We start from the raw sequence: 13,661 nt of genomic DNA, 5'->3' as shown, positions 1-13,661 counted from the left end.
AGGTGTAAACAACACTGATTTTCCACGCAGATTAATTGCAAGTTTGTTTTTATTGGCTCTACAGTAACAGAAAGAGAATAAAAATCCAGGCTGTTATCTAATCGGTCCTTTGGAAACCTTTTCCCTCCAGTCTGAAGGCTTATTTTGCGTTCAAACACAAAAAGTGCAGTAATTTCGCTCAACACAAACACTTAAAAACATTTACGCAGTGGTTTAACTGTGCAATAAAGCATTTCCCAACATGAGAAATCCCTTTAGATACAGCTTTCAGTTGCAATTCGCTGAGCCGCTGAATTTCCAAACAACTCATAACACTTCCAGATTAAACTAAACCACGTGAAAAAATTACTATAGTAATTTATATTAAATACAAGCATTTTGAACCATACTCATTCATTCATTCATTTTCTTTTCGGCTTAGTCCCTTCATTAATCAGGGATCGCCACAGTGGAATGAACCGCCCACTTATCCGGCACATGTTTTACGCAACGGATGCCCTTCCAGCTGCAACGCATCACACCCATACACCCTCATTCACTACAGACAATTTAGCTTGTTCAGTTCACCTATAGTGCATGTGTCTGGACTTGTGGAGGAAACCCACGCCAACACGGAGAGAACATGCAAACTCCACACAAAAATGCCAACTGACCCAGCTGAGGCTCGAACCAGCGACCTTCGTGCTGAAGCGACAGCGCTACCTCTTTTTGAACTAAAGTGTATTATACTGAAGTATTTACAACTCCAGCATACTGTTGTATTAACTGAGAAAGTGTATAAATACTATAGTATACTTTAGTTTTGTGGTGTGTTGTAGTATAATATACCCATATACACTCACCGGCCAATTTATTCTGTTGCGCAGTTCTGTGTGCGCAAATACCTTCCCTGCTGAAAAATCCAGCTTAAACCAGCCTAGGCTGGTTGGCTGGTTTTAGCTGGTTGACCAGCCTGGTTTTAGAGGGGTTTTGGCCATTTCCAGACTGGTCTTAGCTGGTCAAGCTGGAAAATGACCAGCAAAATCCAGCTAAAACCAGCTTGACCTGCCTGGTTTAGGGATGTTGATGCCAGAGGTCAGAGGAGAATGGCCAGACTGGTTCCAGCTGTAAATAACCACTCGTTACAACCGAGATCTGCAGAAAAGCGTCTCTGAACAAGGGGGTCCAACCGGCTACTAGTAATGTATACCTAATAAAGTGGCCGGTGAGTGTAGCTGTAGCAAACTATTTTTGTTTATATTACTATGGTTGTTGTGTTACCATGGCAACTATAGAATTTCCACAACAGATTCAAATTCAAGTACGCAGCCGTTGGAACCTTTTGGGCGCGAGACTTTCAGTCTTATTCACTCCCATTGATTTTTAGACATTAAAACAGCTCGTTCTACTGCTTGAAGTTGCAAACTGACATTTCCTTATGATATTATTCTTCTTTATATGTATATTCATGAACACACTTGTTTGTAGAGCGAGTAGTTTGACCGGTTTCTGCCGTTTATTATTCCTAGTCATTTCTGCCATAGGCAACACAAGTAAACAATCAAGCGCACTTACGGCCGATACTAAAGTATGGTTGAAAAACAATACAGTGTTTACTACAAATTACTATAGTATTTCTTCATGTGGGAGGTGTAAAAGAGAGCTTAAGGCAAATAAATCAGCCAACAAACAAACTTTGCCTCTGTAAACTCGCATGGAAAGGTCTTGTCAGCAAAAAAAGTCCCTGATGGAAAATGAGCAACACAGAAACACATACCGGTTTATATATATAATCTTAAAAGAGCTTTCATTAACATAATGCAGGTTAGCATTTAGCTGCTACTTGCATTTAAAGAGCCCCTATTATGGGTTTTTGAAAATGACCTTCTATGCAGTAACACAGCTCTAAGTGAATGAAAACATCCAGCTGAGGGTTAAATCTGAAAGTGCACAGTGTTTAAAACTATTGATTCTTCAAGGAAAGAGTTGACTGAATGATTCGTTTTGTGTTCGGATCTTTTGCCTGCCCGTAGCAACGTTGATACGCGACATTGCCAAATATGTAGTGCCGGAGCCGGTAAAATGTGAACGCGCCTTTCCCTTCAAACCCTAGCAGAGTGCAGGTGTGTGTGGGACTGATCAAGACTGAAGATGAGTAAATATTAGTGAATGAGTGAATGTTCTGGAGATGAATGCAATAATCCACCTGCAATGAGGGAATCGTTGGCCGTTTGTTAAAAAGGATCAGAAAAGACTGCTGATGTATGGGACTTTGTCAGAGCTTGACAGGAACTTTATCAATACACAATTCATGGATCAGTTTCTTCCTCCATTTCACAAGTGTAAGTAAGTGTGATTAAAATGGTTGTGATCTTGTTTTCTCTAGCTTACAAAGTTCATTCATTCATTCATTCATTCGTTCATTTTCAACTGCTTATTCCAAGCCGGGTTGCAGGGGCAACAGTCTTCGGAGAGAACCCCAGACTTCCCTATCAGCAAACACCTTCTCCAGTTCCACCGGGGGGATCCCGAAGTGTTTTCAGGTCAGCCGAGAGACATATCCCTCCAGCGTGTCCTGGGTCTTCCACGAGGCCTCCTCCCGGTGGGACATTCTTGGAACACCTCCCTAGGTAGGCGTCCAGGAGGCATCCGAAACAGATCCTTAAGCCACCTCAGCTGACTTCTCTCGATGTGGAGGAGCAGCGGCTCTACTCCGAGCTCCTCCCGGGTGACAGAGCTCTTCATCCTATCTATAAGAGTGCGCCCTGCCACCCTGTGAAGGAAACTCATTTTGGTCGCTTGTATCCGAGATCTTGTCCTTTCGGTCATGATCCAAAGCTCATGATCATAGGTGAGAGTAGGAACGCAGATTGACCGCTAAATCGAAAGCTTTGTCTCTTTTGTAAAAGCGCTATACAAATAAAGGTGAATTGAATTGAACTCGTGAACAAAACCCCAAGATACTTCAACTCCTCCACCTGGGGTAAAGACTCTCCTCCAACCTGGAGATGGCAAACCACCGTGCAAAGTAAAGTGAAAGCTTGCAAAATATGTATTTAATTGTGTTTTGATCTCCGTGCGGCTTGTACTGTATTTGGTTAACTCTTTATATCCTCATATCGCGTCTAAAGCCACGTTGAAGATACGACGTGTGTCGCTTTGTTTATAGATTAAATACGTTTGTGAGCTCGCGATCCTCTGCCGTTTTTCATTTCTATGGCCACTGTCAGCTGTTCCTACACACGTGCGCTGGTCAAGTGTCAAAATAGTTCAGCTTTCGCCACTGTGTGGATTAATACAGAACGTGTGTTGTGGTTAAGAATAGAGCAATATGCTGGTGTTTAACTGCAATGCTTTAATGCAGTGTTTCCCAACCCTGTTCCTGAAGGCACACCAACAGTACACATTTTCAACCTCTCCCTAATCAAACACACCTGAATCAACTCATCATAACATCAGAAGAGACTCTAAAACCTGAAGTTAATGGGTCAGATAGGGGAGACATCCAAAATATGTACTGTCAGTGTGCCTCCAGGAATAGGGTTGGGAAACACTGCTTTAATGCACTCCTGCACTGGGCTCACACATACACTCTGAACTCTGACTACTTCAACAATGTTGATTCTCTCTGTCTCGCGCTGAAAGCAGTCGACCAATCACAACAGACTGGGTTATTGGACCAATCATCGCAGTTTAACATCGCGCTAAGGAGGGGTTTGGGAACAAATGAATCGCTGAACAAATCATATGGGAGTAGTTGGAATAATTTGGTAAAAATAAATGCATTTTATAAGACAATGGAAGTGTTTTTGGCCTTGCATGAAGATCAGCCTGTTGTTGAAGACCCCCAAACCAAAATATGACCTTTTATAATGCATAATAGAGGCTCTTTAAAATAAAGTCACACGTTTATTCCTATAAAACAAATGGTGGACAATTACAAGAGGTCTAATTTTGATTCAATCGCATTACGAAAGTGTTACTTTATTGCCATTGTTAAAAGCACAAATCCTCACTTCCATCATGTGACCTTAATTCAAGAATTTGGCCTTGCTGAAACTACTAACAAGCCACGACGTGCAAAACACACCTTTCCCTTCAAGTGGCATTAAGTATCAATGCTTTCCCACAAATATGTAACGTCTGCTGCAGCTGAAATGCGAGTGTTTTTAATGAACAGCTTTATTAAGAACGATAACGAATCCCTTTGAGAGTGTGCACTTCTACAGCCTTCCTGCTGCAATGCATAAAGTATAAATGTGGCTTGTTTTGTAAACATATCCATGCACAGGAACGAAACAATCCTCACATATTGGGTATACAGTGTCTGAAGTTATTCAGTGGTTTCTGATCCCAAACGTTGCTTGAGATGATGTGAAAAAGAGCAAAAACAACACGGCAGAATGCAGGGCGACGTGACACGGAAACTTGATTCTCCAAACGAGTTGGAGGAGACGTCAACATCTCCCTCAAACCGCTGGAGGGACGAAAGAGTTTTGTGCGCTTTCGAGTTACAGTTCTCGGAGTCTGACGCAGAGACTCAGTTGTTTTTCACCTTGTCTTTGTTCTTCAGGAGCTTCTGATGGACCACTTTCAGAGTCGTGAGGAAATTTCCCAGGAACAGCACGAGAAACGTCAAGGCCAACATGAAGACCTGCAGGGCACAAGCATTCCAGAGCATTATTTTACTGAACAAACTATTAATCAATAATTAATGACTGAATTATTAGAAGTAAAAATTAGTGCTGGACAAAGGTTAATCACATCCAAAATGTTTGTTTTGACATAATATGTTTGTGTATTATACATTTATTAGATTAGATTAGATTAGATTTAACTTTATTGTCATTACACATGTACAAGTACAAGGCAACGAAATGCAGTTTCGGTCTAACCAGCAGTGCAATAGCAGCAAGTGCAGGATACAGGTATAAGTTATAAAGTGCAGTTATATTATTATTATTATTATTATTATTATTATTATTATTATTATATTATTTATATATACATATGTGAGACACACATGCATAAAAACAAAACTATACTAAACATTTTTTTCATATATAATTATTTAAATTTATATCTAATTTGTATCATATACATATATATTTTATTTTATATATTATATAAATAAATAAAAAAATCGAATATATGCAGGCATAGTAGTTATTAATCCAGGGTCGCCACAGTGGAATGAACCGCCAACTTATTCAGTATATGTTTTGCGCAGTGGATACCCTTCCAGCTGCAACCCATCACTGGGAAACAGCCATACAGACTTATTCACACACATACACTACGGACAATTTTAGCTTACCCAAATCCCCAGTACCACATGTTTTTGTACTTGTGGGGGAAACCAGAGCACCTAGAGGAAACCCACGCCAACATGGGGAGAACATGCAAACTCCACACAGATATACCAACTGACCCAGCCGGGGCTCGAACCAGCGACGTTCTTGCTGTGAGGCGATCGTGCAACCCACTGCGCCACCGTGCAGCCATGTGTAGTTATTCATTCATTCATTTTCTTTTCGGCTTAGTCCCTTTTTATTAATGTGGGGTTGCCACAGCGCAATGAACTGCCAGTTTATCCAGCACATGTTTTATGCAGCGGATGCCCTTCCAGCCGCAACCCATCTCTGGGAAACATCCATACACACTCACTCACACTCAAACACTACGGACAATTTACCTTCCCAATTCACCTGAACTGCATTTCTTTGGACTGTGGGGGAAACCCAAACGAATACAGGGAGAACATGCAAACTCCACACAGAAACGGCAACTGACCCAGGCTCGAACCAGCGACCTTCTTGCTGTGAGGCAACAGCACTACCTACTGCGCCACCATGTGTAGTTATATAAGCAGTAAATACACACAGCACACACATATATTATGATGATTAAGCCTTTTTCACAACACTGTTACATGCAGCGAAATTGGACCCCTCCGACCATACACAAACATACACAACATATTGGGCTCTATTTGAAAAATCTAGGCGCAAAGTCTAAAGCTCATGGTGCAAAAGCATTAAGGGTGTGTCTGAATCCACTTTCACTATTTTAAGGACAGAAAAATACGCTCTGTGCTGCGGTGCATGGTCTAACAGGGTTGTGCTTATTGTCTTAAAGAGTTATGGGTGTGTTTTGAGCATAACCTGCATTAAACCAATCAGAGTCTCATCTCTCATTCCCTTTAAGAGTCAGCGGTGTCGCGCCATGGCGCATTTGCTCTTTACATGGCGACTTTATATGAGGAGAAACTGAACACTTCACTAGTGAAATAACAGTTAAACAGAGCATCTGCAGCGCGAGGATAAAGAACGAGCCTCCTCCATTCAGCCTCTTTACTTTATCTCTTTACTTTACTCCTTTACTTTGGTGGAGTAAGGAAACGGTGGAAACTCACTCCACTGAAGACACCATTAGCCTACAGTTGAAGTCAGAATTATTAGCCCCCCTGTATAATTTTTTTACTCTATTTCTGTTTAGTGGAGAGCAGATTTCGTCAACACATTTCTAATCATAATAGTTTTAATAACTCATCTCTAATAACTGATTTCTTTTATCTTTGCCAAGATAATCGTAAATAATATTTGACTAGATGTTTATCAAGACACTTCTATACAGCTTAAAGTGACATTTAAAGGCTTAATTAGGTTAAATAGGTTAACTAGGCAGGCTAGGGTAATTAGGTTATTGTATAATGATGGTCTGTTCTGTAGACTATCGGGAAAAAATATAGCTTAAAGGGGCTAATAATATTGACCTTAAAATGGGTTTAAAAAATTAAAAACTGCTTTTATTCTAGCCAAAATACAACAAATAAGACTTTCTCCAGAAGAAAAAATATTATCAGACATACTGTGAAAATTTCCTTGCTCTGTTAAACATAATTTGGGAAATATTTAAAAGAGAAAAAACAATTCAAAGGGGGCTAATAATTCTGACTTCAACTGTACCTATTTAATTTGGTTTGTTAAGGGCAAAGATTTGTTTCAAAATTATTTCCAAACTCATTTCTAATTTTCAGCAAACGTATAAATGAACAATAATAATGAAGTAATTTTTAAACTATAATTTGCTTGAATAATATAGCATAGTAGCTTTATGATGATAATACTTACTAAAACTAATAAGGATAATAATAATAATATTAATTATTATTAATGATCTCACCTTTATGATGATGATGATGATGATGGTAATAAATTATAATGATAATACTAAAACTAATAAGGATAATAATAATAATTATTATTAATGATCTCACCTTTATGATGATGATGATGATGATGGTAATAAATTATAATGATAATACTAAAACTAATAAGGATAATAATAATAATATTAATTATTATTAATGATCTCACCTTTATGATGATGATGATGGTAATAAATTATAATGATAATACTAAAACTAATAAGGATAATAATAATAATATTAATTATTATTAATGATCTCACCTTTATGATGATGATGATGATGATGGTAATAAATTATAATGATAATACTAAAACTAATAAGGATAATAATAATAATATTAATTATTATTAATGATCTCACCTTTATGATGATGATGATGGTAATAAATGATAATGATAATAATAATACTAACTAAAACTAATAATAAATGACAATTTTACCATGATGAAACAAATAATTAGTAAACCCAATGATTAAAGCACTATTAAAGCACCTGCCACTCCTTGCAGTCGTCGAGAGCAGACAGTCTGAAAAGAGTCACAGCGTTGTAGAGCTGCCAAAACTGAGCACAGGACACAAAAACAGATTTAATTCAATTAAAATACAGTAATATTCTGGAATATTATTACAATTTAAAGCAACACTCCAACTTTTTTTTTAATTCTCCTAGAGTCCCCTAGAGTTAAACTGCTGACTTCATCCATTCAGCCGATTTCTTGTTCTGATGGGGCTGCTTCTAGCTTAGCTTAGCTTAGCATAATGAATTGAATTGGATTAGACCATTAGCATTTCATAAAAAAATATGAATAATAATAATAATTTATCATATTTAAAGCTTGTGCTTTTTGTAGTTACATTGTTTTTCAAAAAAGAGGTGGAGTGTTGCTTTAAGAGAACAGTTTTCTATGTGAATATGCAACAACATTTATTTTATTCCTGTCAGTCAAAATGGAGTTTTCATTATCATTACTCCAGTCATTCATTACTCAAACTTTATACTGCATCTTAAAAAAACCAACTTAAAAGACAAGAGAAACGAGCGTAAAAGCCTAAATTCACTGTTTGATTAGATAGAGTAAAATGGAGTAGATGAGATTACATGAGCAGGATTCACTGGTCAAATGCGCTAGAAACGCACTGAGGACATCTGCTGGTTACTGGGGGTAATGCAATAAGAAAAGCATCAACAACAAAATAAACTAATCGCTATTGTTCCTCTGTGTGGATGCAAATGTTTATTATTGCTGTATTTATAGTTATCATACTTAGTATGGCCTTACTTAGCGGTTACAAACGTCCATTGAGAGCATGTTTACATATATAATAACTATGAAAAAGTAGTGTATTGGCATGGAAACATTCATTCTGTGTGAGGGAGGGGAAGTTCACCCAAATATGAAAATTCTGTCATCGTTATTTTGTTCTGTGGATAAAAGTAGATATTTTGAAGTTAAATGGAAATCTGTAACCATTGACTTACAGTATTAGTTTTTTCCTACAATGAAAGTCAATAGTTACAGGCTTTCAGGCATCTTTAAAACATCTTCTTTAGTGTTCGACAGCAAAAAGAAACATAAATCAGAACAGAAGCATAAATAGTGAGGAAATCTTCATTTTTAGGTGAACTGTCCCTTTAAATAGTATTTCTTTCCATAATATAGATGGTAATGGCTGCTTTTTCCAACATTCTTCAAAATATCTTCTTCTGTGATCAACAGAAGAAAGAAACTGAGAAAAGTTTAAAACAACTTTAAGAATGCAGTCGTTTCTGGGTGAACTGTCCCTTTAAATAGTGTTTTTTTTTGTCCTACTATTGATGTATATAGCTGCATTTTTCAGCATTCTTCAAAATATCTTCTTTTGTGTTCAACGGAAGAAATAAATTCATAAAAGTTTAAAACCACTGTTTAGATTGCAAATAAATGATGAACAAATTGTAATTTTTGGATGAACTGTCCATTTAAAAAAGTATTTTTGGTTCCTACTATTGTCAATGACTGCTTCTTTTCCAACATTCTTCAAAATATCTTCTTTTGTGTTCAACAGAAGACAAATCTCATACAAGTTTAAAACCACTTTTTTAAAGTGCGCACAAATGTGTTTTTGGTGAACTGTCCCTTTAAATAGCATTTTTTGTTCCTACTATTGATTTCAATGACTGCTTCTTTTCCCAACATTCTACAAAATATCTTCTTTTTCATAAACGTTTAAAACCACTGTTTTAGAATGCAAGTAAACTTGTCATTTCTGGGTGAACTGTCACTTTAAATAGGGTTTTTTGGATGCTACTATTAATGTCAATGACTGCTTTTCCAACATTCTTCAAAATATCTTCTTTTGTTTTCAACAGAAGAAAGAAATTAAAACAAGTTCAAAACCACTTTTTTTAGAGTGTTCACAATTTTTGGGTGAACTGTTACATTAGTATTTTTTTTGTTACTACTATTGATGTCAATGACTGCTTTTTCCAACATTCTTCAAAATATCTTCTTTTGTGTTCAACAGATGAAAGAAATTCATAAGAGTTTAAAACCAATTTTTCAGAATGCAAGTAAAAGATGAGGAAATTGTCATTTTTGGGTGAACTGGTCCTACTATTAATGTCAATGACTGCTTCTTTTCCCAACATTCTACAAAATATCTTCTTATTCATAAAAGTTTAAAACCACTGTTTTAGAATGCAAGGAAATGAGGAACTTGTAATTTCTGGGTGAACTGTCACTTTAAATAGGGATTTTTGGATACTACTATTGATGTCAATGACTGCTTTTCCAACATTCTTCAAAATATCTTCTTTTGTGTTCGACAGACAAAATTAATACAAGTTTAGAACAACTTTAAAAAATCGAGTAAATGAGAAAACTGTCATTTTTGGGTGAACCGTGCCTTTAAATAGGGTTTTTTGTTCCTACTATTGATGTCAATGACTGCTTTTTTCCAACATTCTTCAAAATATCTACTTTTGTCTTCAACAGAAGAAAGAAATTAATACAAGTTCAAAACCAATTTTAGAGTGTGCACAAATTAATTTTTGGGTGAACTGTTACATTAGTATTTTTTTTTTGTTCCTACTATTGATGTAAATGACTGCTTTTTCCAACATTCTTCAAAATATCTTCTTTTGTGTTCAACAGATGAAAGAAATTCATAAGAGTTTAAAACCAATTTTTCAGAATGCAAGTAAAAGATGAGGAAATTGTCATCTTTGGGTGAACTGGTCCTACTATTAATGTCAATGGCTGCTTCTTTTCCAACATTCTTCAAAATATCTTCTTTTGTGTTCAACAGAAGACAAATCTCATACAAGTTTAAAACCACTTTTTTTAAAGTGCGCACAAATGTGTTTTTGGTGAACTGTCCCTTTAAATAGCATTTTTTGTTCCTACTATTGATTTCAATGACTGCTTCTTTTCCCAACATTCTACAAAATATCTTCTTATTCATAAAAGTTTAAAACCACTGTTTTAGAATGCAAGGAAATGAGGAACTTGTAATTTCTGGGTGAACTATCCCTTTAAATAGGGTTTTTTGGATGCTACTATTGATGTCAATGACTGCTTTTCCAACATTCTTCAAAATATCTTCTTTTGTGTTCGCCAGATAAAATTAATACAAGTTTAGAACAACTTTTGAAAATCGAGTAAATGAGAAAATTGTCATTTTTGGGTAAGCCGTCCCTTTAAATAGGGTTTTTTGTTCCTACTATTGATGTCAATGACTGCTTTTTTCCAACATTCTTCAAAATATCTACTTTTGTCTTCAACAGAAGAAAGAAATTAATACAAGTTCAAAACCAATTTTAGAGTGTGCACAAATTTTTGGGTGAACTGTTACATTAGTATTTTTTTTGTTCCTACTCTTGATGTCAATGACTGCTTTTTCCAACATTCTTCAAAATCTCTTCTTTTGTGTTCAACAGATGAAAGAAAGTCATAAGAGTTTAAAACCAATTTTTCAGAATGCAAGTAAAAGATGAGGAAATTGTCATCTTTGGGTGAACTGGTCCTACTATTAATGTCAATGGCTGCTTCTTTTCCAACATTCTTCAAAATATCTTCCTTTGTGTTCAACAGAAGACAGAAACTTTTTTTCAGAATGCAAGTAAATAACGTAATTTTTGGGTGGACCTTCCCTTTAAGTTGCATAAGATTGAAAATTTCCACGAGGAAAAGATTCACGGGAAATGAAAGGCAACACTCACATGGCCGAAGAATAGAAAAGGAAGGAGGAAAGTGAGGCCTCTCCACATCCAGGACTGAAACCCCTCTGAAAGAAGAGAGAGAAACACGAGAAGTCAAGCTGGGCTCTGATATCATACAGATCAACACTTCTCCCATGATTCAACTCCGTCCGGACTCTCACCCACTGTCAGGTCCAGCTGGTTTCTTTCCCCCAGAGCCCGTAACCGATACAAGCAGCCGCTCTGATAATAATACTGAAGAAACTGCACACAACCTGCCACAGACAAAACAAATCTCACACATTCAAGCATGACAATATAGAAATGTAGAATTAAAACTATATACAGCTGATAATAGGCCTGGCTGATATCATATTAATCTGATATTATGATAGATGTCATCTCATATTCTGATAACAATATACTGTTGAAGTCAGAATTATTTGCCCCCCTGAATTATTAGCCCCCTTGTATATTTTTCCCCCAATTTCTGTTTAACTGAGAGCAGATTTTATTTTCAACACATTTCTAATCATAATAGTTTTAATAACTCATCTCTAATAACTGATTTATTTTATCTTTGCCATGATGACAGTAAATAATTGACTAGATATTCTTCAAGACACTTCTAAACAGCTTAAAAAGCATCAACAAAAAATAAACTAATCGCTATTGTTCGTCAGTGTGGATGCAAATATATTATTGCTGTATTTAAAGTTATCATACTTAGTATAGCCTTACTTAGCGGTTACAAACGTCCATTGAGAGCATGTTTACATATATAATAACTATGAAAAAGTAGTGTATTGGAATGGAAACATTCATTCTGTGTGAGGGAGGGGAAGTTCACCCAAAAATGAAAATTCTGTCATCGTTATTTTGTTCTGTAGATAAAAGTAGATATTTTGAAGTAAAATGGAAATCTGTAACCATTGACTTACAGTATTAGTTTTTTCCTACAATGGAAGTCAATAGTTACAGGCTTTCAGGCATCTTTAAAACATCTTCTTTAGTGTTCGACAGCAAAAAGAAACAAAAAGATTTGGAATCACTTGAGGAAGCATAAATAGTGAGGAAATCTTCATTTTTAGGTGAACTGTCCCTTTAAACAGTATTTCTTTCCATAATATTGATGGTAATGGCTGCTTTTTCCAACATTCTTATAAACATCTTCTTTTGTGATCAACAGAAGAAACTCAGAAAAGTTTAAAACAACTTTTTTAGAATGCAGTCGTTTTTAGGTGAACTGTCCCTTTAAATAGTGCTTTTTTTGTTCCTACTATTGATGTATATAGCTGCATTTTTCAGCATTCTTCAAAATATCTTCTTTTGTGTTCATCAGCAAAAATAAACATAAAGATTTGGAACCACTTGATGAAGCATAAATAGTGAGGAAATCTTCATTTCTAGGAGAACTGTCCCTTTAAATAGTATTTCTTTCCATAATATTGATGTTAATGGCTGCTTTTTCCAACATTCTTTAAAATATCTTCTTTTGTGATCAACAGAAGAAAGAAACTGAGAAAAGTTTAAAACAACTTTAAGAATGCAGTCGTTTCTGGGTGAACTGTGCCTTTAAATAGTGTTTTTTTTTGTTTCTACTATTGATGTATATAGCTGCATTTTTCAACATTCTTCAAAATATCTTCTTTTGTGATCAACAGCAAAAAGAAACAAAGATAAAAAAGATTTGGAATCACTTGAGGAAGCATAAATATTTTCATTTTTAGGTGAACTGTCCCTTTAAATAGTATTTCTTTCCATAATATAGATGGTAATGGCTGCTTATTCCAACATTCTTCAAAATATCTTCTTTTGTGATCAACAGAAGAAAGAAACTGAGAAAACTTTAAAACAACTTTAAGAATGCAGTCGTTTCTGGGTGAACTGTCCCTTTAAATAGAGTTTTTTTTGTTCCTATTATTGATGTATATAGCTGCATTTTTCAGCATTCTTCAAAATATCTTCTTTTGTGATCAACAGCAAAAAGAAACATAAAGATAAAAAAGATTTGGAATCACTTGAGGAAGCATAAATATTTTCATTTTTAGGTGAACTGTCCCTTTAAATAGTATTTCTTTCCATAATATTGATGTTAATGGCTGCTTATTCCAACATTCTTCAAAATATCTTCTTTTGTGATCAACAGAAGAAAGAAACTGAGAAAAGTTTAAAACAACTTTAAGAATGCAGTCGTTTTTGGGTGAACTGTCCCTTTAAATAGAGTTTTTTTTGTTCCTATTATTGATGTATATAGCTGCATTTTTCAGCATTCTTCAAAATATCCTC

At 35.6% G+C, this 13,661-nt stretch overlaps 1 protein-coding gene across 1 annotated transcript in view; it reads right to left on the bottom strand.

Moving 5' to 3' along the window:
* Nucleotides 1-31: 31 nt before the first annotated feature.
* The window catches only part of tmem120b (transmembrane protein 120B), a 32,303-nt gene continuing 18,673 nt past the window's right edge, over nucleotides 32-13,661 (bottom strand). The window contains exons 9-12 of the mRNA XM_056466525.1: nucleotides 11,555-11,647; nucleotides 11,394-11,458; nucleotides 7,686-7,754; nucleotides 32-4,633 (exon numbers count right to left, since the gene is read on the bottom strand). Of these exons, the coding sequence (XP_056322500.1) occupies nucleotides 4,520-4,633; nucleotides 7,686-7,754; nucleotides 11,394-11,458; nucleotides 11,555-11,647 (341 nt within the window). The 3' untranslated portion in view covers nucleotides 32-4,519. The remainder of the gene's footprint in view (nucleotides 4,634-7,685; nucleotides 7,755-11,393; nucleotides 11,459-11,554; nucleotides 11,648-13,661) is intronic.

The sequence above is a fragment of the Danio aesculapii genome, chromosome 10 (assembly GCF_903798145.1).
Source record: "Danio aesculapii chromosome 10, fDanAes4.1, whole genome shotgun sequence".
Lineage (NCBI taxonomy): Eukaryota > Metazoa > Chordata > Actinopteri > Cypriniformes > Danionidae > Danio > Danio aesculapii.
The sequence above is the reverse complement of the archived record's forward strand: the minus strand, read 5'-3'. Positions and strand labels throughout refer to the sequence as shown.